The sequence below is a fragment of the Mycetomoellerius zeteki genome, unplaced genomic scaffold (genome assembly GCF_001594055.1).
Source record: "Mycetomoellerius zeteki isolate Tzet28-1 unplaced genomic scaffold, Tzet1.0 scaffold823, whole genome shotgun sequence".
Lineage (NCBI taxonomy): Eukaryota > Metazoa > Arthropoda > Insecta > Hymenoptera > Formicidae > Mycetomoellerius > Mycetomoellerius zeteki.
Genome location: NW_017257855.1, coordinates 83210 through 108638, shown reverse-complemented (window position 1 = coordinate 108638; position 25429 = coordinate 83210). Strand labels below are relative to the sequence as shown.

Below are 25429 nucleotides of genomic sequence, written 5' to 3'. Positions count from 1 at the left end.
CTTTCTACCCCCACCATTGCCATCAGCGGTCCATTCTAGATGTCGATGGCTTTATGGCATGGTTTATGGTTTATGGCGGCAGGCTCCCTCGTGCTGGGTTTAGGAACGCACACGTTCGACACTACCGTCAAAATCTCAGCATATCGAGGATCGCGTTGGAGATGCTGTCGATAGCAGGATCGTAATAAAAAGGAGGAAGGAGAGAGAGAGAGAAAGAAAAGAAAAAAAGAAAAGAAAACAAAAGTGCCGCTCTTACACTTCGGTTGAATCGGTTTCTTCGACTTTACGCGGATTTGGCTTCCGCGTATACCCGTGTCACCGGGCATTCCGGTTTGTTTTTCCTTTCTTTTTTTCGTTGCAAGACACACGCCACTCGGCACCCCCTCCGGAGTCTTATCTCGGGGTCGTACGCTCGATCACCGTCGTCGTCGTCGTCGTCTAACCGGCTGTGAACAGTGAAAGAACTCTGCCATCATGGCTAGTGTGTCCTATCAAATAGCGAATCTACTGGAAAAGGTAACGAACAGCATTGGCAATATACTGATAGTTACATCGAGGAAACATTCTGCTTGTTCTTAATCTTATTCTACCATGGTACCTCTCTCTTTTGCGACATAACCTCGAATTCATCCCTTACCCCCACTAAAGAATGATTAGCCGTTAACCTTTATAGGGGTCGCGAAACATATCATTCTCAAAATCAATCGTATTTTACATCCGATCGAATGTTAAACACATATATGTTTTTATATATATGTTTTCCTAGAACAAAATTTTCAAAAAGCTCTTTGGTTCTCTAAAGTTTAAACTGATACATGATTATTAGAAAGATAGGGAAAGTAATATAATACACATATATGTACTGACTTTGAAGTATATTTCTGTTTATATGTTTAGTTCTGATCAAAGCATGGCTTCTTTTGTTTGTTTGAATAGGCAGAATTATCTTATCTTTTCACACTGCCTTGGTGAAAAAATTTTCTCATAATTTTTATACGAATTGGAACATTTTCCAGAAATACTCAGAAATATTCGGAAAGTTTACATTTTCTCTCAGAATTTTTCATACAAATGAATTCTGAAATATTTTGAAATTTCTCATCAATTTTAAAAAAATATTTTAAATTTTTTTTTTAGATTTTATAACATTTTATCAGAAATTATACTCACAAAAACTTTAAGAAATCTGATGATCTTTCATAAGTAACATATATGAAAAATTCTGAGAAAAGATGTAAATTTTCTGAGAAGTGTTCCAATTTGTTTAAAAAATGTGAGAAAGTTTTATATATATAAAATTATATAGAAATTCTGAAAAATTATATGAAAAATTCTAAGAAAAATTTTCACCAAGGTGACAACAGGATAATGGTCCTAATATTATGTTACAACAAGAAACCAATAATACAAAATCTGTTTTATAATTGAACTTCTTGCACAATTTTTATCTTTCCTCTTTTTCTCTCAATGTTAGAGAAAAATGATAAATAAGAAATATGAGAAGTTCAGTTAATAAGAATGTGTCTATTATGTGCTATGTAATGTTTATATAAATATGAAAGCATTCCAGTCATCTATCAACTGATAGGATATACTATTTATATATATATTTTTAATTCTAATCAAGTTACTTTTTTTTGAATAGGCAAAATTATTTTATCTTTATACCAGCTATATAGAACAATGGTCCCTTATGTTATAATAAGCAATTATGTGCTGTAAAATATTATGATCAGAATGAAGGCATTCTAATCTTCCATCAATTAATGTAATTGAATAATAAACTAACATACAAAAAGAACTAATCTTTTTGACTTGTTTCGGCATTCATACAAATGTAAAATATATATGTTTTATAGATAGTTCCATATACTTTTTTACATGTAAAATGATCTGTCTCGAAAGCTTATATGTTTATCTCCAATAGTATTAATTAATTAACTAAATATTAAATGATTCTTATCTTTGTTGATTTTTCAATGCATTATTGTAAATTGATATTTCTAATTTTGCGATTAAATGTATCATGTGTCTCTATTATGTACACTTAGTACATTCTTTATTTCTTGTTTTTGTAACATGATAGCACTTGTACTCTTTTTGCAGATGACATCCAGTGATAAAGACTTCAGATTTATGGCAACTAATGATTTGATGAGTGAATTGCAGAAAGACAGCATTAAACTGGATGATGATTCTGAGCGCAAAGTTGTAAAAATGCTTCTTAAGTTATTGGAAGACAAAAATGGAGAAGTGCAGAATCTTGCTGTCAAATGGTTATATATATATGTATAAAATTCTGTATATCTCTTTCTCACTTCAAAAGTGACAACCCAGAAAATAAATTTTCTAGAAAAAGGGAAAACTTTTTTAATTTGACAGAAAATTATTGGCCATTCAGATAATATTGGCAAAAATAGTACATTTCTAACATGATAAAATGACATTTTTTATTTTTGTTTTTTGTACAACCATTAGAAAATTATCTTTTTTGAGTTGATGGTTTTGATTTTTTAAAATCATTCTTTCCAAATTGATTTTAATGATTTTTTTAGTTTAACTTTTAATGATTGATAGGCTAACGTTTACTTAATAAATTCATGGCAATAACTCGAAAATTAGTTTTTTTTCAATTGTCACTTTCGAAGTAAAGAAGTAATGTATGCATTAATTTTGTATCATGTATATTAATTTCTTTATCTAATAACAGCAACAGTAAAGTTATAAATTATTATGTATTATTAATATGAAATGAGAAAGAAAAGAAAAGATCAAAGCATAAAGAATTATACATCTTTATCTTGCTTCAAGGGATTCTTTACCTAATTTTACAATTGTGTACAATTTTAGTTTGGGCCCATTAGTCAATAAAGTAAAAGACTACCAGGTGGAAACTATTGTGGATGCTTTATGTACTAATATGGTCTCGGACAAGGAGCAGCTACGCGATATCTCCAGCATTGGCTTAAAGACTGTTATTTCCGAGCTTCCTGTGGGTTCTAGTGCATTAGTTGCAAATGTTTGTAGACGCGTTACAAACAAATTAAGCAGTGCTATTGAAAAGGTAAACGATCTTTGTCTAACTTCGCTGCAAAATTTAATATTTCTAGTTGATAATATATATGTATGATATATGTAATGCATTTTTAGCAAGAAGATGTATCCGTACAATTAGAAGCTCTCGACATTGTAGCCGACTTATTATCTCGATTTGGCACTCTGCTAGTCACGTTTCATCCTACAATTTTGGCTGCGCTATTACCGCAACTCTCCTCGCCGCGACAAGCAGTCCGTAAACGCACTATAGTAGCGCTGAGTCATCTGTTAACGTCCAGCAACAATTATTTGTACAACAAATTGCTGGATCATCTTCTTGAGGGTCTTCAAACTCAAACGGCAAAGAATGTCATACGTACCTACATCCAGTGTATTGCTTCTATCTGGTCAGTAGACTATTTGCATTATATGTGAATAATTGATGAAGAGAATAAATTACCATTGACTTGTCTAAATTTATTGCAGCCGACAAGCAGGTCACAGATTCGGCGAACAAATAGAACGCGTTATGCCGTTGATCGTTCAATATAGTAACGAAGATGATGATGAATTGAGGGAGTATTGTTTGCAGGCATTTGAATCTTTTGTTTATAGATGTCCGAAAGAAATTACACCGCACATAAATAAGGTACATAATTTAAAGCCATTTTATCCATTGCACAAATATTTATATATTTTATACATTATTTAATGGGGTCTTCGATTTTTTAGATTATAGAGATCTGCCTAATATATATCACATATGATCCAAACTACAACTATGATGATGATGTCAACGATTTTTCTGATGGAGAAGGTGTCGCAATGGAAGTAGAAGAAGATGGAGACGAAGATGCCGAAGACGAATATTCCGACGACGACGATATGAGTTGGAAAGTTCGTAGAGCAGCTGCAAAATGTCTAGAAGCGGTTGTATCCAGCAGAAGAGAGTTATTGTCAGATCTTTATAAAGGCGTTTCTCCTGCATTAATTGCCAGGTTTAAAGGCAAGTGTTGGATTTTAAAATTTGTTTAAAGAATAGAGAAGATGTAAAGAAAGTATCTATACTTTTAATCAAGAAATTTTATTTAACCCAGAATTAATGAAATTCACTGTAATCTTTTGTTTATTACTCAAATTAATGAAATTCATTATAATGTAATTTTAGAAAGAGAAGAAAATGTCAAGTCAGACATCTTCCACGCATATATTGCTTTGTTGAGGCAAACAAGGCCAACTACCGGGGTCGCGCTCGATCCTGACGCGATGGAAGACGACGATGGACCCACTTCGTTGTTGCAACAACAAGTACCACTAATAGTGAAGGCAGTTCATCGTCAAATGAAGGAAAAGAGCATCAAAACGAGACAGGATTGCTTCTCTTTGTTAAAGGAATTAGTGCTTGTTTTGCCTGGAGCTTTAACTAACCATATTCCAGCACTAATCCCCGGTATACAGTATTCTCTGGGAGATAAGAATTCCTCCTCGAATATGAAGATTGACACTTTAGCCTTTGTGCACACACTACTAGTGACGCATCAACCCGAAGCGTTCCACGTTCATATGCCCGTTTTGGCACCTCCGATTATATTAGCCGTGGGAGATTCATTCTACAAGATTGCTGCTGAAGCGTTACTCGTATTACAACAGCTCGTACAAGTTATCAGACCTCACGGTGAGCCATTGTACAATGCAATTTTTATTTGCGATCGCGAATATTAAAATGATATTTATGATGGATTAACGCTTATAGATAAACCATTCTATCGCGGTTTCACCTCATTGTCAAATGAAATATATAACTGTACCTTAATGAGGCTCAAAACGGCGGATATTGATCAAGAGGTAAAGGAAAGAGCTATCGCTTGTATGGGACAGATCCTTGCACACTTCGGGGACACTCTGTCAGACAAATTACACGTATGCCTGCCCATTTTCCTGGATAGGTTGCGCAACGAGATAACAAGGCTTACCACTGTTAAGGCTCTAACTTGCATAGCTGCATCTCCCCTAAGAGTTGATTTAAAACCGATCATGGTATTTGTATAAAATAACAAGTATATAATTGAGAAATCGTGCACTTTTTTCTGTACAAACTGCTGCTGCATTTTGTAGGAAGAAGCAATACCCATTCTTGGATCTTTCTTAAGGAAAAATCAGCGAGCTTTGAAACTCTCTTCTCTTCCTCTTCTGGATACATTGGTATGCAATTATAGCTCAGCTCTGCACCCGGATTTACTTGATAAGGTAATGAAATATTTACCATATGTATATAAGTATATATATATATATACTTAAATAAATAAATAAATTAAAGTAAATAAATAAATAAATTGAGTAAATATAATTAAAGAAAATCGCTGGATCATTGATTCCAAATTTTGTTTGCAGGTTACTACGGAGTTACCTGCATTACTAAACGAATCAGATCTGCACATTGCGCAATTAACGCTAAATCTTCTCACTACCATAGCGAAGTTACATCCGACTGCTCTGACCAGAGTTTCTGAACATATCTTGCCAGAAATACTCATCCTAGTAAAATCGCCACTTCTTCAAGGTAAAGTACTTCATTTTAATATTAAACAAATTAATAGTTTCACTAAGCTTATACAACTCGAATTGAATTTTTGTCAAACAGGTGTCGCATTAAATTCAATGCTTGAGTTTTTCCAAGCCTTAGTTCAAGCAAATCTACCGGAACTGGGATACAGAGATCTTCTTTCAATGTTAATCGTCCCAGTTACTTCATCGCTACTTCATAAGCAGGCTTATCACTCATTGGCCAAGTGTGCAGCCGCCCTGACAATCCCATGGCATGACGAAGCACAGTCTATTGTACAACAATTGCTAAAAGACGTTCAGAATCCAACAGATATTCAGAATGTTGCACAACACATATTTGCTTTGTTGGTTATTGGAGAAATAGGAAGACATGTGTAAGAAGAATTGTAACTTATTTCTAACAAACTATATTATAAGAGAAAGAGATTTGTCTTCAAAATAATGTTTCCACAGAGATTTAAGTGGAATTAATTCATTGAAACACACGATTTTAAATTCGTTCTCATCCCACTCGGAAGAGGTTAAATCGGCGGCCAGTTACACACTAGGAAATATTGCAATTGGGAATCTTCCTGAATACCTGCCTTTCATTCTTCAGGAGATTGAGGCGCAGCCAAAGCGTCAATACCTGCTTTTGCATTCATTGAAGGAGGTAACATTCGTGCAATTATAATCTTTATTCTAATCTAAGTATTATCAAAATATGAAATCATTTTAAAAATATTTCTTTTTGTAGATTATTACAAGTCAATCAGCTAGTCCATCTGGCGTGTCACATTTACAAAATTTCGTGCCTTCGATTTGGATGCTCTTATATAGGCATTGCGAATGCACGGAAGAAGGTACTCGTAATGTCGTAGCCGAATGCCTTGGTAAACTGACATTAATTGATCCCGCGACTCTGTTACCAAGACTGCAAGAATCGCTTAAATCACCATCAGCTCTTATGAGAACAACGACAGTTACGGCGGTTAAATTTACCATTTCTGATCAGGTACTTTATTTTAACCACAACATATGAATATATATCTGTTTCTCTTTTGATATTTGAATTTCCAGTCCTTTAAAGAATAAATCATTACAATTCATTATGTAGTTTGCTCATTATCTTGAATTTATTTGTCTTTGTTCTTGTTTTTTTATCTCTTCTTTTTTATGTTTGTGAATAATATATTCTTTCACTTGAAATTTTTTCTATTATATGCAAGATTGCAAAACTAAATATTGAATTCAAATCTTTTACTTGATAAATAAGTACTTTATCACCAAGCTATCTATCACCGTAATAAATATATATATTTAATATTTATATATTCACAGCCACAACCGATCGATACCATGTTAAAGCAATGTATGGGTAATTTCTTGATTGCTTTGGAAGACCCTGATCTTAATGTACGTAGGGTAGCGTTAGTCGCATTTAATTCTGCTGCGCACAATAAACCTATGCTGATAAGGGATCTCTTAGACGTAGTACTGAAACATCTTTACGCGGAAACTAAGATCAAGGTGAGAAGAGAAAACTCGTTCTTAATCTGAGCCAACGGGATTGTTTATTGTTACCGAGATTGTGTTGCAATATAATAAATCTTTCACTCTACAGAAAGAACTCATCAGAGAAGTCGAGATGGGTCCTTTCAAACATACGGTAGACGATGGATTGGATCTTCGTAAGGCAGCGTTTGAGTGTATGTACACCTTGCTGGATTCGTGTCTCGATAGGCTAGACGTCTTTGAGTTTCTAAATCATGTGGAAAATGGTCTTAGGGATCATTATGACATCAAGATGTTGACTTATCTTATGACTGCGCGACTCGCACAATTGTGTCCGACTGCTGTCTTGCAAAGTGAGTATATTGCTCATGATTATTATATTCGTTTATTGTACTGGTGAAAAAAAATTTCTCATTAAAATTAATTTTTTATATATTAAATTTATGAAAAATTTCTAAAAAAATATCTAAAACTTCTTTACATTTTATAAATTTATAAAATTACATTATATAAATTTTCTTCGAAAATCTTAGAATATTTCAGAATTCACATATAAAAAATTCTAGAACAAATATACATTTTTTCAGCATTACTAAAAGTTTGTCTTATAAAAAAATCTAAGTTTTTCAAAAAATTGTAAAATTATGAAAAATTTTGAAAGAACTACAAAATTGTTTCTATCAGAAATGGTTCAGCTTTCGACCTATGGTCACTAAGATTTTGTTACTCAATACAGTGTGCACTATCTATCATGTAAATGCTGAATGATTTTTTGTAACATACTGTATGAGGTCGTCCTAAAAGTATTCGACCTCTGCCTATATTTTTGTCCTTGAACATTCTCTCTCTTTCGCTCGTTCATTCGCCGGGCTAATATGGCGATTTTAAATAATTAATGACTCAATAATTACTGCAAAAATTGAAAAATTGTAGAGGACTTCGATTCAGTTTAATCCACTCTATCTGCATATGAAAATGGTCCAAATATTCTAGGACACCCTGTATACATTTTTATACATTACAAATTATATACATACATACATTACACACATATATTTTTTAATTTACATTTCCGAAATTCTAAAAAATTATGTAAAGAATTCTGTGACACATTCTTTCTATTTTAAAATATTTAATATTTATTCTTGACTCTGTAACATTCGTTATGTAGAGTTGGAGCGATTAGTCGAGCCACTGAAGAGTACTTGCACAATGAAAGTAAAGGCGAATTCGGTGAAACAGGAGTATGAGAAGCAAGACGAATTGAAACGTTCTGCGCTGAGAGCTGTCGCAGCGTTGTTAACTATTCCTGATGCAGGTAAATAGGATTATTTTAAAGTTGAATTAATTTAAATAATATATTAAAAGAATTTATTTAAAATGTTTAAAACTTAATAAAAGAATTGAATTAACTAAAAATTATTTCAATTTACATACAATGTGAAATTTAGGAAAATTGTTATTATATGACGCTTATATTTATAGATAAAAACCCATCATTGAGCGAATTTGTCGGACAAATAAAAGCCACGCCAGAACTAATGCCACTCTTCGAAATAATACAAAAGGACTGTACCGGCAATAACGTAAATGAAGCAAACGCAATGGATCAGAGCTAAGAGTAATTGACTTAATTCTTTTTTGTATCTCGTATAGATGAATATGGGTTAAGCGCGTTCGTGATCATACTCTATCTATAGTTTATTTCTATACATTATTTTTTCATTATTATATCTTCGATTTGAAGGTAGTTTCTAATAAATGTGAGTTAATGTAGCACATCATGTATAAATTTTAAAATAAATTTGCCGGCAATAATCATTTTATCATTATATGTATAATTTCCTGCTTCACCAAATAAGTCTATATATAATTATAATAGTCTATAGATAATATATAATTATAATAGTCTATAGATAGATAATATTGTTGAAAGAAAGGACTCGATAAAAGATAACTTAGTAATATAAAAGCAAAAATAGCGATTTTGAATATTCAGACATTCACATTTTATTATTAAAATTACATTAATATTAATATTAATTAATATTATATTATATCACGTCACGTATAGATTAAAATCTACATTTAAGTCCGAGTCTATAATGAATCGGTAGTCTGTAATCGATAAATCGAAAGCGAATTTGAAAGATAGTCGGTGAGTTGGAATTGGTCGAAATCAGTGAATCGGTAAAGTTGGCCAGCAGCGAACACTGTAAACTCGGACTAATACATATTCGGACTAATATCATATTTTTATTATGATACCATATTTCATTTGGATGACCAACTTATATGCAATTATTGTTAATAAAATAAAATGATTAACAATGCGCACGCTTTTTTGCAGATTGTCATTTTCATAAGTGTTTCATTTAGTGCACTTATGTTGAAAATTATTGAAACTTAAATGTGAATTTAATAATTCGCATTCAAATCACACCATGTGACACATAAAACAGTTTTATTAATTGAAGTATTTGAAACATCCATAGACCACAAGCATTACCCAGTGAATCTCACATAGAATACACAATAAGATCTTTATTTATATTAACATTTCATGAAAAGTATCATCGAAAATAACAATTCATTCCATTCTAGTAAACGAGAATGAATTAAAATGGATTGAAGTTTTTTTCTATTCGTTTTTTCTATTCGAATGCGTATTTTAAATAGCGAATACTTTTTTGGATTCACAATTGGATGCAATTGGATTGAAAAACTGCATTTCCTATTCAAAATTTTGAATTGAACAGTATTCATAATGCACAGAAAAAGCTGATATTATTTTTAGATTGAAAGGCATAGAGATATACTCCATGCAATTCCTATAAATGAATAAAAATGCATTCAGGATTGAAAAGAATTCATTTTAACATTCGTGAATCCATATTTCTGAAAATCTGAATCCATTTCAATCCATTCTTGTTTACTGGGATTGAACACAACAGATAATTCAGAGATCATTTACTGGACAACCAGTTTACATTTTAAATTAAACTTATTTGTTTAAATATGCTATGTTCACATAATTCTGATACGTTTGCTTTATTTCCTTATCTATCTTTGTACTCTTGCCTATTATCTTGGATATTGTCCAAGATAATATCCAAGACGCATGTCGATATTACATCGCTCTAATGAAAGAGATAAACCGTGTGTGATGTAAGAATATAATTTGAGATAAATTTCTGATGAGTGACAAATCTTTAATAGCGGCTTTATATTAGCTTATAAAATTTGAGGTCAATTTCTGATTGATCACTAATATCATTATTATTTTGAACGACTAAACATTTTTTACATTAGTCAATCAAATCTTCTTACATCACGGAAACCACAGAGCACCGTTTTTAACAAGAACAATGCTCGAATTCCATTATCAAGACGATCTGTCTCTAAGTTCATGACAACTGAGTAACTTGAATTAATTGGACGACAATTACTTATCTATTCTAACAAAAATAATATTAACTATTGTTCTGGAGTACGGGAATGTAGATGTATCCAGACGAGATTAATATGTGAGTTTAGTATAAAACACGCGCAAGTTTACAAAAAAATCTTCGATAGAGTTCAATGACTATTTATATATGTATATAATAAATGGGACTTAACTTTAATTTTTCGCGATCAAACTAGTTCGAATAATCGCGCATCTTCTGTAGAAACTATCAGCGCAAAAGTCTGTTAATTATCTCTTGCAGAGATCATTCTGCCTTGAAAATAAGTATATGCAAATATTTCTTAAACTATCAGTCTCAAGATTGATTGTAATGATTCTGACATTACGCTTATTAATGTTGTGCCAATTAAAAAGTGTCTTAGCGTGAGTAACATCAAGTCCTTGGAATCGCCAAACAGTGTCTGCAGTGATTGGGACACGTCTTCATTTGTGTGAGAATGATTGATGTTTCGTTGAACATAAAAGTCGTGTATCTAATGAATCGCCAGAGATAGAGCTTCATCGATTCCATGGCGGTCTCTCAGATCCTTTCAAAGTGCAATTAATAGATGGAAGAATTACTGCACATTTTTTCCTTGACCAATATGTCCATAATAATGTGATTGTATTGGCACACTGTCATTTCGATGGTTTACGTATTGGCGCCAATGAAATTGGTGCCATGCATCCTTTGGACGATGCAACACAGACTTCTATGCAGCATTAATCTCCGAAAGACAGCCAAGAATGTCTCAATGTTCTAATTGATCTTGATATAGACAGCTGAAGTAGACAAAGGCCTTGCGAGTCTAGTAATCGTATTCTTGATGATTCTTGAACTTGCATAATCCACTCTATGTGCACTATGTGGAGCCTCTTTCCAGGGACAATGTATGGTTCCGTGACTGCAGCAGGTTCAATGTTTACGAAGATGCCATCCGCCCTTAGATGTAGGACATCAAATGTAGTGCTTACTAGTTAGTCTGCCGCATAGGATCCAGTAATGCTAACGCAGCTTGCCAAAATGAACAGCACTTCTTTGTGAAGCATTTTGCAGTAGCATGCCTCGAAAACTACTGAAATGAGATGCCCGGAATAGGATGATAATTTTCTATGTTCGGTGTAACGGCGAATGCGGAGTAAAGTGAACATTGCTTGAACCGCGTTGATATCCCTCAGAATCGTGTCATGACTTGTCATAGGGAGGTATCCCTTTGATGCAATGTGTCTTGTTTGACAAACAATCCGTATATAGTTGATGTCTACTGGAATAGTTTAGGCACTTCAAATCACTGACTAATTCTATTTTCATTTACAGCAAGATGATAAATGCGAAAAAGCATCGCACTAATTTTTATTACAGTTTTTATTAGTGTTTATTAGAATCATTATAATGATTCATCAACATGGGCAAGCAAGACAATCTCACTGGTGTTGGACAAATTCTGCACCATCTGTATTGCTTCGCTCTTAAGATTCGTCTTTAAATGAAACTTAATTCTCATAATGAATTGTATACCCTGGTGGAAAAATGTTGCTGAAATTATTCCACTCGTTTTGGAATATTTTTCAAAAAAATTTCAGCATTTCAAAAAAATTTCAATTTAATTTCAGCGATTTTTAGCTAAAAAATTCATTTTCGACAAAGTTTCAGAAAAATTTCAGCAAGAATTTCAGAGAAATTTCGGTTGGATTTCAGTGATTTTTCAGTATGTTAGCTGAAAAATTCACTTTCAGTGAAGTTTCAGTAAATTTTCAGCAATTTCGCTGAAATGTTCCAAAACGCGGAATAATTTCAACAAAACTTTTTCACCAGGGTAATTACAAATTTCGCTTTAAATAATCTAAGGTAAAATTAATCGTCCATTGAATTATAGTAAATTAGGATTACGCTGAAAATTCTTACATCATACTCGATTTTAGTGCATATTAAAGGCTTCTAAAATATCTAAATGAAATAATATAATCAACTTTGATAATGAAATAATATGTGCATATTCTGTTAAATAACATAATAATATCATTATTAGATATTTAATCAGTTAATAGTATTTATATGTTCTTATATTTAACTACATTAATTAATTCGTATACAACAGTCTTTAGTAGGCATTCACCTAATCCAATTTACAGAATTTATAGCTAATAATCAGAGCTTGGTCGAAGTCGTATAGAATCAGTATTTTTAGGCCATTTATACTTAGAAAAGCGTAAGCTGTAAGTAAATCAATCACAAATAAGCAATAAGGCAATAACAGTAGCAAATAAAAAATGTTGACTTGCTTACTGTTAACGTTTTTCTATATGTTACTGGCCTTAAACGTTGAATTTCTCACATATGCATGTCAATTTAATTTAACGAAAAAGTACTTATATACTTTAAAAGCTTTATTATTTACGCAAATTATAAAAAATAATATCATATATCAAACCATGGAATCTTTTACTTTGACAAATGTTGTTCGGTTTCAGCATTTGAATGAGGAAAAGATAAAACTACTTCAACCAATAATTCTAAATTCGGAAAGACCTTTTCCTCATTAAAATTTTTACATTCCACTATTTTGCTCCACATTTTGTCAATTTCCAAAGAGGCTAATTTTTGTTTCTGTTGTTCGTCAAATATTGATGGCAAAATCCTCCATTCATAAGCTAATTTAGTAATATCAATATTATGTTCTATAATCGTGGTAATATAAATTAAATCTCTAAATTTAATTCTACCTGCGTCATAAAGAGCAATTTCTGGTTCTGAAAAAGTCAAATATTCAAAAAGAGGATCTTTGTATGGTAAACGTTGTAGTAATTCTTGAGTTGCCTCTTTATAAAATTTTAAACCTGTTAATTTTATCTCTAGTCTATCTGGCAAAGGTAATGATTTTATAAAATATTCACATTCTGATCCTAAGTATATATTTTCTAAATTTAATATATATTCCTCATTATATTCACATCTAAATCATTAATATGTATATGCATTGATGCATGAATAGATGCATAAAATTCTGAACTAATTGACGAATTATTTGCTAACTACTTTCAAATAATTTCTGAACTAAAATTTTAGACGATTGAAATAAAGCATTGAAGTGATTAAAAAGATTAAAACATATTTTAAAATTAAAAAATACGCTTTAATTATATTATCATTTAATTGAGATAAAATCAATTCCGCAACAAATTTGTCTTCTGTTGCTGCAAAAACAAAATAATTCTTTAGATCTTCCCAATTTTCAACAATTTTAATAACGCAGTTTTGTAAAGCAATCAATGGAAAGTCTAAGTTCTTCTTTTCTAAATTAAAGAATTTTTGAATGTTATTTAAAAGTGCACTGCTGAAAGTATAAATGGAAATATTGTGCATCAAATGTTCACAAGCCCCAGGCAATTTTTTACAAGCTTTACTTGCTACAAATGTAAGGAATGGCAAATAAAAAATTTAAGGTTATTAGTCCCAGTACTTCTTGTTTTAATTGTTGCATAAAAGAATTGCTTCCAACTAAAGCTGATGAGAAAAAACTGAACTTATCATATGCCAATCCAATATTTTTTAATAGGAATTTTTTTGCGTTCTAAAGCACATTTGAAAATTTTGAATAGCCGTTCAATTTCATCTGAATAATCATCTTCGGAATAAATTACGCTTGTACTAAAAAGTTCTCGCGCATTACAATTTTTTTTTTACAGGCGATACATATTGAACAAAAAAAGTTTAGTTTTTGTTTCAAACTGTTACAAACAACCGATACATCGTATATACTTTCATGAATTAAAATTGAATATCTGCATGACTGTAAACATTAATCCATAATTTCTTCGTTTTCATGTTTTGGAATCACGTCTTCAACAATATTTTCTGTACATTTAACTTTGCCTGATGAAAGATCTTGCACAATTTTAGAATCTGTACAGATATCTTTCAGTAATGAAACTAAATTATCTGCAGCGCCAAAATCGATATCATGCTCAACAAAGAATGATACTAATTTAATTTCGGCTCTCTTAACTTTTTCTTCATGTGACAATTCCACTGAATTATTAGTGTTATCAATGTTATCAGTTTTTTCTTTTACATTTGTATCCATTATTAAAATAAATAATATGACGACTTTTTTTTGTCTTTACCTATCTTATTGCAGAGCTAGAATCATCCAGAATCATCTAAAATTTAACTGGAATCTAGAGACACGAGTCGGACATCATATTTCATTCTGGCTTGTGCTACCACATGGTCATAAAGGTTATCCATTTCCATGGATGCGCAGTAGATTGAAAATAGTGGAGGATCTGTCAACCAATCAAATTTTGAACTTATTTGCAGAGATTCATGGCTGCGTTCAGCAGACTCAACAGTTTTGCAACCGTTTTATGATTGTCTGCTGAGATAGGACCATTCTTCTAGATCTAAAAGTATGATCCAATTAGCGCGAAGGAAACTTACACAGTTGCAAAACAAACGTTCTGCTGAACGCATCCCATGACTCGTTTACGCTGCAATGAGCTCCAATTTCTGATTGGTCGAGATCTCAGATTATGTGACAAATCCTCCGCCGTTATGCGCAATTGTGATAACCTTTCTAATGGTTCCCGCACATTGGACGCGGAAACGTTTGCCGCGCGGCAAAATGTGACGCGGTAGCCAATAAGCTTACAGCTTCTAACATGTTCATTGGTTACACGTCGCATTTTGCCGCGCAAAGCGGTAAGCTTTTCCGCGTCCAGTGTGCAGGAGTCATAAGGCCGGAATCAGACTACGCATTGAAGATTGAGATCGAAGATTGAAGATTGAAATTTGACCAATGAGGGCAAAGGAATTTTAGCTCCTATTGTTTTGATTGGTAAATTTCAATCTTTCAATCTTCAATCTCAATCTTTAATGCCTAGTCTGATTCCGGCCTGAGTCTGCACTATTACTGCACTAATGCAGTTTTCATATAAACCTAGCAAGGCGTTAGTGCTGCACTAGTTTTCTCAGTGGAAAACGCTATAACTTTTTCCCAATCGAAAACTATTAGAAATTGAGACCCCCACTCCTCGATGGTGCGCTCCAGTATGTTATAGGCCGGTATTCATAGGGCGGAATCCATAGACGGTATTCAAGATTCGAGATGGTCTTAAGCTAGGCTCACCATCTCGAATCTTGAGCAACCTTTATGAATTCCGTCCATAGTCTGATCTTATATTTAAGAACGTTTTAAGCCTTGAAGTGTCATGAACCAATCAGAGGGCCGCATTAGCGTCTTAAGATATTACTTAAGACATTGAAATAAGAATGGATTATGAATACCATCCATAGAGCTTATATGCTTGATATGAGTATATATCATTGGCTGCGTTTAACAGAGAAAACTAATCAATTAGTGCTTAATGATTCTTCAATATAAAGCGGAGAGCACAGACTTTTGCATAACGCATAACATGTAATGCATAAGAAAATGTATCAATCAAAACCCTCCGTTTCTTTCCTTTCTATGAAATAAAGAATTCTTATTGATTGAATTTCTTATGCATTACATGTTATGCATTATGCAAAAGTCTGTGCTCCTCGCTCAATTGGTTCTTACACTCAGATCCAGCGAAAAACTGAAGGCAAGAACCAATCATATTAAAGAATCACTAAGCGCTGATTAGTTTTCTCTGCTGAACGCAGCCAATTGCGCACGAGCCAATTGCGCACAAACCAATCACAGCGCTAAAAAAGAACTCCCTAAGTAGAAGTTGCTGTGATTGGCAGTGTGCAATTGCTAGTGTGCAAGTGAACCACTCTCCTCTAGCTCCAGTATGTTATAGGCCGGAATCCATAGTCTCCGGTCTTACCCCAGATCTACAATAGAGTTTTAAGCCTTAAACTATAAGAAATGGACGAATCATAGTCGATTATTCTTCTCGAATTCGACTGTAATTGGTCAGTTTCTTACGACTTAAAGCTTAAAACACTTATTGTAGATCCGAGGTTAGGGTCTGAACACAAGAATTGTCGTAACGGTCGTAACGCTTACTTACGTCTACAGTCTCTAAGTAAGCATTACCCAGTGAGAAATGACAATGGAATCGATGTCGAATCGATGTCGATTCGACATCGAAATCATCGAATCCGGAATCAGACTACGCATTGAAGATTAAGGTTGAAGATTGAAATTTGACCAATAAGGACAAAGAAATTTTAGCTCCTTTCGTTTCGATTGGTCAAATTTGAATTTTTCAATCTTCAATCTCAATCTTCAATGCGTAGTCTGATTCCGGCCTTACGACCGTTGCGATAATTCTTGTGCTCAGACCCTTAATCTCAAGCAATGTCTTAAGATGCTAATACGGCTCCCTGATTGGTTCATGCACTAGCTTAAAGCCGGAATCAGACTATGCATTGAAGATTGAGGTTGAAGATTGAAGATTGAAATTTGACCAATAAGGACAAAGAAATTTTAGCTCCTTTCGTTTCGATTGGTCAAATCTGAATCTTTCAATCTTCAACCTCAATCTTCAATGCATAGTCTGATTCCGGCCTAAGACCATTTCGAATCTTGAGCACCGTCTATTGATTCCGTCCATAGAGTTTATTGGAATTGATAGAGGGTGCGTTCCACTTAACGTATCTAAAGTTACTAAATCTATAAAGTACCGCAAACTCGCATCCATTTTGACGCAAAACGCGGCCATTTCGAATTTATGCATTTGTATATACGTACTTTATTTGGGACAATGAAGCCGTCAAGTATATAAATCAATGTTTTTGAATTGTAATTAGTTTATTTATAACAAACGAATATGTACGAATGCTTAATTTATGTGTTCTTTAGTTTAATACGGGTTTATTTCTTGTAGAAGTTTAGTGCATGAAAGTGCACAAAGGGCCATGTAAGTACAGTTAAAAAGATGAACCACCCAACCGCCATACTTAGAATCGTGTACATATTATGTTCACTTCGACCATTTTGACGCTACATTTCTGAAATTAATTGCGCTACTTTAGAAATCTGATGACTTCAAACGTATTTTTAAAGATAAATTTTCACGAGCTGCTTAAACAGGCTGTTTCAGCGACAAAAAGGATCACGTGGTCAAAATTGACGAATATCAAGCGTCCATTTTGATCACCTGATCCTTTTTGTTGCTGAAACAGCCGGTTCGAACGGCTCGTGAAAATTTTCCTTAAAGGTGCCTTTTCACGCTGACGCTCGACGCTCGACGCTTGTTCTCAGCATCAAAATAGATCACGTGATCAAAATTGACGCTTGATATTCGTCATATTCGTCGATTTCTATTACGTGATTTATATTGACGCCGAAAATAACCGTCAAGCGTCAGCATAAAGAGGTATATTCAATTTTTGTTATTGCATAAAAAAAATTTAAATTGATTATATTATTGTAAGTACATACATATAATTAAAATAAATAGTTAAAATGAGATAGATATATATTTGGCCTTGAAAAGAGAGAAAGTGAAAATGTCGAGCGCCAAAAGTGTAAGCAACGCGAACAGATCTAATGACATAACAGCATCTTAAAATAACCGCGGCAAAATGGCGGCATCTTACTATCGCTCTTCGGATTTAAAAATGCTAAAGTCACTAAGTCCGGAATCCATAGTCTGGTCCTAATCTCAAGCAATGGCTTAAGATGCTAATGCGGCTCTCTTCAAAAATCTTCTGATTGGTTCAAACACTGGCTTAAGACCATCTCGAGTGTTGAGCAACATCTATGGATTCCGCCCTAGATTCTAAAGTAGCGCAATTGATTTCAGATGTTACGACAAAATGGCCGAAGGGCACATAGTACACTATTCCAAGCATGGTGGTTGGCTGGTTCATCTTTTAAACTGTACTTACATGTCCCTTCGTGCACTTTCATGCACTAAACTTTTACAACAAATAAACTCGTATTAAACTAAAGAACACATAAATTAAGCATTCGTACATATTCTTTTGTTCATAAATAAACTAATTACAATTAAAAAACATTAATTTACATACTTGACAGCTTCATTTTCCGAAATAAAGTACGTATATACAGATGCATAAATTCGAAATAGCCGCGTTTTGCGTAAAAATGGCGAGTTTGCGGTACTTTATTGATCTAGTGACTTTAAAAATACTCAATATCTAGGTTTCTTCCATCATGGTTGTGTCTCTTTTTATGGATATTGTTACCTAACCTCTAGTATCCTGGTTAGAGCAGGTTAGAGTATTTAGAAGAGAGCCTAAAGGAGAAAAATAAAATTTGATAAGATTGTTGATGTATAAAAATTGGACTTTTAATTTTTGTGAAAATGAGACGATGTTGCTTTTGTAATATCATAAGAACCCATGAATCTAGAGTGACATTTCACAAGTAAGTGTATTGCATATTGCTTTATTTACATTATATCTACAATATAAAGGTTATCTTTGTCTTATTTGAAGTATATAATCAAATTGAATAATTACTTTGTATACCTTTTGTAGGTTTCCTCTTAAAGATCAACGTCTTTTAAAACAGTGGATAAATAATTTTCCTTTTCCAAAAAATTGGACACCAACTAACTCTGCCATTTTATGCTCTAACCATTTTACAGAAGATTGTTTTGAGCGTTCAGCATTTAAAGTACGATTAAAACCAAACAGCATTCCAACGCGTTTTGATAGTCCTCCTCATTCTTACTGTATATATTGTAAACGAAAGCGTGTATATAAATCAGGATATTCTTTTTTCAAGTAAGTTTTAATAACTTTTTATAATTATAAATATAATTTAATATATATTCACTAATATTTCATGCATTGTAAACTAAGGTTTCCAGTGGATAAATCAGATCTTTTAAAGAAGTGGCTTGATAATATTGGAATCAAGAATTGGACTCCAAACAACAGCAGTCTTTTATGCTCGGACCATTTTGAAGAAACTTGTTTTCGCAAGATAGGAAAATATTTGAAACTAAAAGAGGGAAGTGTTCCAACAATATTTAAGATTGAATATTTCAACAATATAAAATCAGGTAAAAGTTTTATTTTTACATTCTCTATGAATTTCTTTGCAGTTATTAAAATGAAAATTTAATAAAGTTATATTCTTTATAACTTACCATCAACAGAAATAATTCCTCCTTATGAAACAGAATTTAATCAGAAGATAAACTTCAACGATAATGATAAGTTTGATCCTCTACAACAGGCTTCTTGCAATGAATTAAGAAATGAACACTCATCAGGTAACTATTTTTCAATTTTGGTTTTATTAGAAGTTAAAGAATTCACTAATTTATTACTTTTTTTAGATCTAAGTATCAGTGATATTTCTATGAATGAGAATATATCTATGTCTGAAGAATCATTTTTTATAAACAATGAAATTAATGGTACATAATAATATACAATAAGATAACACTAGTTTACGACAAAAAATTACTTTGAACAGGATTAAGTGTTTCCAACTCTCCAAAATTCTATAGAATTTTGAACTTTAAATTGTGATGTCCCAAACCAAAAAATCCCGGCATGTCAATTTCAAAGTAATTAAGATTTAATGTTTAAAAAATGATTTTTCTAACAATATTTGACATTTTCTTGTAAAAAAAAAAGGTTAACTATCTTACAATTTCGATTGAAAGTCATGAATATGTTGTTTAACTCTTATAAATTGTATTTTTTATCTATAATGATAAATTACACTGTGGCATTATTTTCGGCATCCAAACATTTATAAAAAAAACTTCGTCTGATTCAAAGTAATTAAAAAAAAATTTTAAACTTGTGTAATTAGTATGAAACAGTTCTTTTCAATGTTATTTCAATTTTTTACAGAGGAAAATGCAAACAAATTATCGATGTCCGATAATACTGGAATTATAAAGTCAATAATCCATGATCATCATTATGATGCTTCTCCAGCAACACTGCGTAGGAAACTTATAAAAAGTCAAGAAATATTAAAAAATAAGGACCGTATTATTAAACTTCAGAGACAACAACTTCAACGCCTTCGAATACGCGTAATGAATTTAAAAGATATAATAATGATACGACGTCAGCGCATGGTAAAGCCAATACATCATAAAATTATTTGAGCTGCCTTAATTCAATATGAGAGTGTAAAAGAATTTGTAGAGAATCTTAGAAAAATGGTAAGTCGTTGATCAAACGTCAATGCCCACAAATTTTGCGTTAACTACATTTTTATTCATTTCATGCATATAACTGTATGTGAAAAGATGAACAGCAGGCTTGTCTGCAGCAAGTGCATTAAGATCGTGATACAATTCTATAAAGAATCCGAGTTCGTTTTGAAAAGTTTTATAACGTTAAAATATGAAGTTAAAAAAATAACTATGGAGAGAATAGAGAAAGTACTCTCATTTATTATGGATGAAATGTCAATTAAAAATATCCAGAGGTGTAGAGATGGTAAAGTATATAGATTGTAAATTTTGGAGCTGACTTTGAAACGAATATTTTGCAAGAAACCTACAATACTTTAGCTTTAATGGTTCTAGCTTTTGGTAGTAGAAGTTGCTCGTTGATTATTTTTTAATTGATGGAATTAACTTTAAAACATTGGTTATAAAAACTAGTCTAATTAAATAACATGAAATTAGAGTTATAGTTGTATCTTTAACTTTGGATGATACTAGTGAGCACGTGTCTGTGGTACAAATATTGGGTACTAAATTTGACATTTAATCTTATAGGGTCCTCTCTTTTCTTTATCCTATAATTCAAAAATATGTTTATTTGATAGTATCAAATGCTCAAATTAATTCGAAATGTACTTGGTGATTGAATACTCATTTATAATGATAACAAAATGAGTGGAAAAATATATTGTTTTTTAAGCATTCTTTCAAGAAACCGAAAGATTACGGAGAAGTAAATTACAGTTAAACCATTAAATATTTTTTAAAAATTAAAATTAATTTGACTGCCAAAACTTTGAGTCAGTGTTGTTGATGCTTTAGATTTTTAGTTGATACTTTAAGAGTTTTGTATGAACAGTTTGAAGATCAGAATTTTAGGGCTGTGAAGCAATGATTTGATTTATATTCGTTCTATAGATATTCTATTTGATTATCTGAATTCGCGTAATTCTTATTAAGCATATGAAGTTCTCTTCAGGTGAGAGAATCAACGTATATAGCGACCATGAATAGAAGAAATTTTTATTTTTATTTTGATGTTGAAAAATGAAATAGAGTATTATTATTTCAAAACATTATGTAAGATGGGCTTTATAGCAATTTACTCAGCTGCTCAAGCTGTTGAAAACTGTTGAACTATGTTAAAGTAACTCTCAGCTTCGATATTTATTAATATATGAATTGAGTTAGCAGAATTATTTAGATTTATGTTTTTGCGCTATTAACGGAAGATTATCGTTTCGACTAGTAAAAAAGACTATTTTCATTTCTTTTTTAAACTGTACGGACAATTTATTTTAAACTTTATACACATAATATTGTAATATATATTTTATCTATAATTAATAATGTTGGAAAGTAAAAATAATAAAAATTATAGTAATTATAAAAATGTTTGCACGATGTGTCCAAGTTTTTCATGGTTCTTATAAAATCTGGACATTTAGTGATCTGAAACAAAAAAGTGAGCAAAATTATTAATAAATGTTCGTTACTGTTGAAATTAGCAGAATTGAAGTACACAAATTTTTCATTTTTTTCTAACATAAAACTGTTTACTTTTATGGTGCTTTTGTAAATTGAATTTTTACACGCTTTAAAATTATTGAGAAAATTTATTTTGTATAATCTTAATTTCACTAACTGAACATTTATTTCAGATTACTCAGTGTTCAGATTTTGTGGGAGCCATAGAAGAGACTTGAATATGTCGTATATATAATTATTTTACATATATATAATATATAAAAGATTATATATATATTACATATATAATATAAAAGTTAAAATAAATCATAATTAATAATTTTTATTTGTTTATAAAAATTATTGATTTATCATGAAATTGCAAGTAGCAATGGCAATATAGGCAATTCTCATAATGAGCTCAAATACTAAAAAAAATAGCGCGATTAGAGAAATATGATCCAATTTATGATGATACTGTAAATTTATGTATTTGCAAAAAATACCTATTAGATGAATTATTATAAGATTGGTTTTTCAATGTAGCATCTTCTCAAAGAATTCCATAGCTTATATATCATTTATTTATTATAACAACACAACTTAAAAACAAAATTTTCCAAAAAATCAATTTCAATGTTTAAATTTAAATTATAAAAATTTGTAATATTAATTTTGAAATGCAAATTTGTTGCAATAAATGATTGTAGAGGAATCAGATTACTATCAGGATTATATTGATGAGGAATATCAAAATAATTACTATTATATAGGAATAAAAAGATGTACTTTTAAATGTTTTTTCTTTTTTTTTCTTTATTCTTTTCATCTTCCGCAAGCAATTAAAAAATGATAATTTTTTAATTATGTCGTTGTTGTAACAAATAAGCGTTATGTGGTTTTGTAATTTCGTATAATATGGATTCAAACGAAAAATAAAACTTATAAAAAATTTTGTATAAATTTTAATTATAATATAATAAATAATTACTATTTAAATATATTTGTAAGTGATGCCGCAAATTATGCCTTTTATCAAAACGCTTACCAATTCTTCAAAAATAGTTATTGAAAATGGTAATTTGATATTATCTACTAAAGCTGTTCATAAAATTATAAAATTAACAGAACAATTATTTAATCGTGCAATTACAATGAAGATCTTTTGCTAACTGAATTTCAGTTTCAATCAATGGTGCAATCAACAACATATAGGGGAGAGTGGTCTAAATCGGACCGTGTTCTAAATAGGACCTTTTTAATTTAAATGAATACGGTTAAGCAGATTTGCGTACTATTTATAACGTAAAGTCCTTATAAGACACCGAACATGTGATAGCAGTTTGACAGTTCTCTGTCATAACATTCATAAAATAGAGGCAAATATGTATTTTCAGCCATCGTGCGAAAATTTTTTTAAAAAAGAAAATCCTTGTAAATCATTATTTAAAAGGTGTTAAAAATTTGGAAAGTAATTGATTTAAGACAATTAAAGAGTGTAGAATTAAAAAATATCAAGCATTTCGTGATCACTTTTGCGGTTTATTGTAAAATTTGTTCCAAAGTTCGAAAGGACCCGTGTCCAAATCGGACAGTACAGTGAATAACTTATAGGCCTGGTTGTAGTACTGGTAATCGGCTGACTAGATCTGGTCCAAGCAATTAAATCAGTAAAATATCATGAGTCATCAGACTCAGATTAGTTGAGTTTTATTGATTTCAATTCTAATAATATAAACAGTCAGTATTTCCTTTTTCCGAAAAAAATGTTTATCTTTGACTGTCAAATTAAAAACTGCTCGTTTTTACTCAATACTAAGAAAAATACATTAAAATATTTTAAAATTCTATCTAAAAATTCATAAAAATAGGAATTTTCGATTTGAACCAGGGGATGATCCGATTTGGAACCAATAGTTCTAAATCGGACTGGAAAAAGCGTTTTTACGTTTTCCATTATAGTTTAATACAAGTGAGAGGATACGTCAAAATAATCTGAAGCAAAAATGAAGGGAATTAAATGATCTTTCCAACAGCACCTTCGATTTTATGATCGGACTTTATTTATGCCTTATAGAGAGCAAAAACTGCAAATAGGTCCGATTTAGACCACTCTCCCCTATATATATATTTAGACTAAGCATTCGAATTTTGTCTTGAAATCAAATTGACAGAGAAATTGTGCAACAAAGATAAGCCATTGTTACTTCTGTCTTGTCCTCCAAGATAATCAACTTTATAATCTACATATCATTTTAAATAATTTAACATGTGTATCTACCGTACTATTTTATAGCAGAGAATATTTCATAATAAAGAATTTATATATATTTTAAATTATAAAAAAAAAGAATAAATCTTAATTATTAAATCATATATATTATATTATTTGTTCGATTAGGTTCCGTAAAAAACTGTTTTTTAGTAGCGCTGAATATTATTTTGATACTATATATGATATAAGTTTATAGATAAAATGAATAGAGTAAAATGTTAAATTAATAAATATGTAATTAAAATTTAATGTATAACTTTTTATAAATAAAAATGGAATAATAGTAAAAAAGAATAGAAAATTGTTTAGAAATAAAATCAACTTTTGTAATTAATATTACATATAGTTTTATATTGTATTACATTATACATTATAATATAATATTACATTATATTTAATAAATTTCAATACATAAATACATAAAAATATTATTGATTGTTGAAAACGAATCTTTTCACTTCTAAAATAAGCATATAATCAAATAAGGAAGAAAATTATCAATTAAAAGAAAGTGCAATGTAACTACAAAATGTTGATCGATTCCATTGACAAGTTTAAAATCTCAAGACAAACTCACTAGGCATACAATCTTGTTAAACAAAAATATCTCCCACATAAATTTCTGTAATATCTTCTATTTGATCTGAAGTTGAATTAATTTTTATACTTATATCTAAAACATAAGGTCTTTTCGCTTCGCTTGCACTTTTTACACTAGGCATCTTCGTTTTCTTTCTCTTCAACGCACGAATATATATTTATCTAATTTAAGTACAAAAATTTTTGGAGATTTCAAACACGTGAACAGACCTATAATTTTAAATTTCGTGCACTTTTTCTATAACAGCGCATGCTCACATCACAGTATTTCCATTATGCCTAATTCACACTGGACGCAGCAAGCGTCAAGGCCATCACACGTACAAAAATTTTAGTTGTAATCGTAAGGTCGCAAATAAATCAACCAATCACAATCGAAATTACGATCTCGCGTTTAAAAACGCTCGACTGTGATTGGCCGATTTGCTTACGGCCTT

The 25429-nt window shown here is 31.3% G+C and overlaps 2 protein-coding genes across 3 annotated transcripts; both read left to right on the top strand.

Moving 5' to 3' along the window:
- Window positions 1-104: 104 nt before the first annotated feature.
- Window positions 105-8904, top strand: Cand1 (Cullin-associated and neddylation-dissociated 1). Its single transcript, XM_018459468.1, has 17 exons — window positions 105-516; window positions 2107-2276; window positions 2851-3064; window positions 3151-3443; window positions 3523-3685; window positions 3769-4042; window positions 4205-4711; window positions 4790-5073; window positions 5152-5283; window positions 5428-5596; window positions 5678-5975; window positions 6055-6253; window positions 6338-6595; window positions 6922-7110; window positions 7205-7448; window positions 8267-8413; window positions 8581-8904. The coding sequence occupies exons 1-17, from the start codon at window positions 475-477 to the stop codon at window positions 8712-8714; spliced, it is 3717 nt and encodes a 1238-aa protein (XP_018314970.1). The 5' UTR covers window positions 105-474; the 3' UTR covers window positions 8715-8904.
- A 9830-nt stretch (window positions 8905-18734) lies between these two features.
- On the top strand, window positions 18735-20820 carry LOC108730016 (THAP domain-containing protein 1-like). 2 transcript variants are annotated; one of them, XM_018459458.1, is made up of 5 exons: window positions 18735-18873; window positions 18987-19235; window positions 19314-19516; window positions 19637-19729; window positions 20322-20820. In XM_018459458.1, the coding sequence occupies exons 1-5, from the start codon at window positions 18812-18814 to the stop codon at window positions 20582-20584; spliced, it is 870 nt and encodes a 289-aa protein (XP_018314960.1). In that variant the 5' UTR covers window positions 18735-18811; the 3' UTR covers window positions 20585-20820. The 2 variants fall into 2 exon arrangements, with proteins under 2 accessions (XP_018314960.1, XP_018314959.1); XM_018459457.1 differs by having other exon boundaries at window positions 19613-19729.
- The last annotated feature ends 4609 nt before the right edge of the window (window positions 20821-25429 follow it).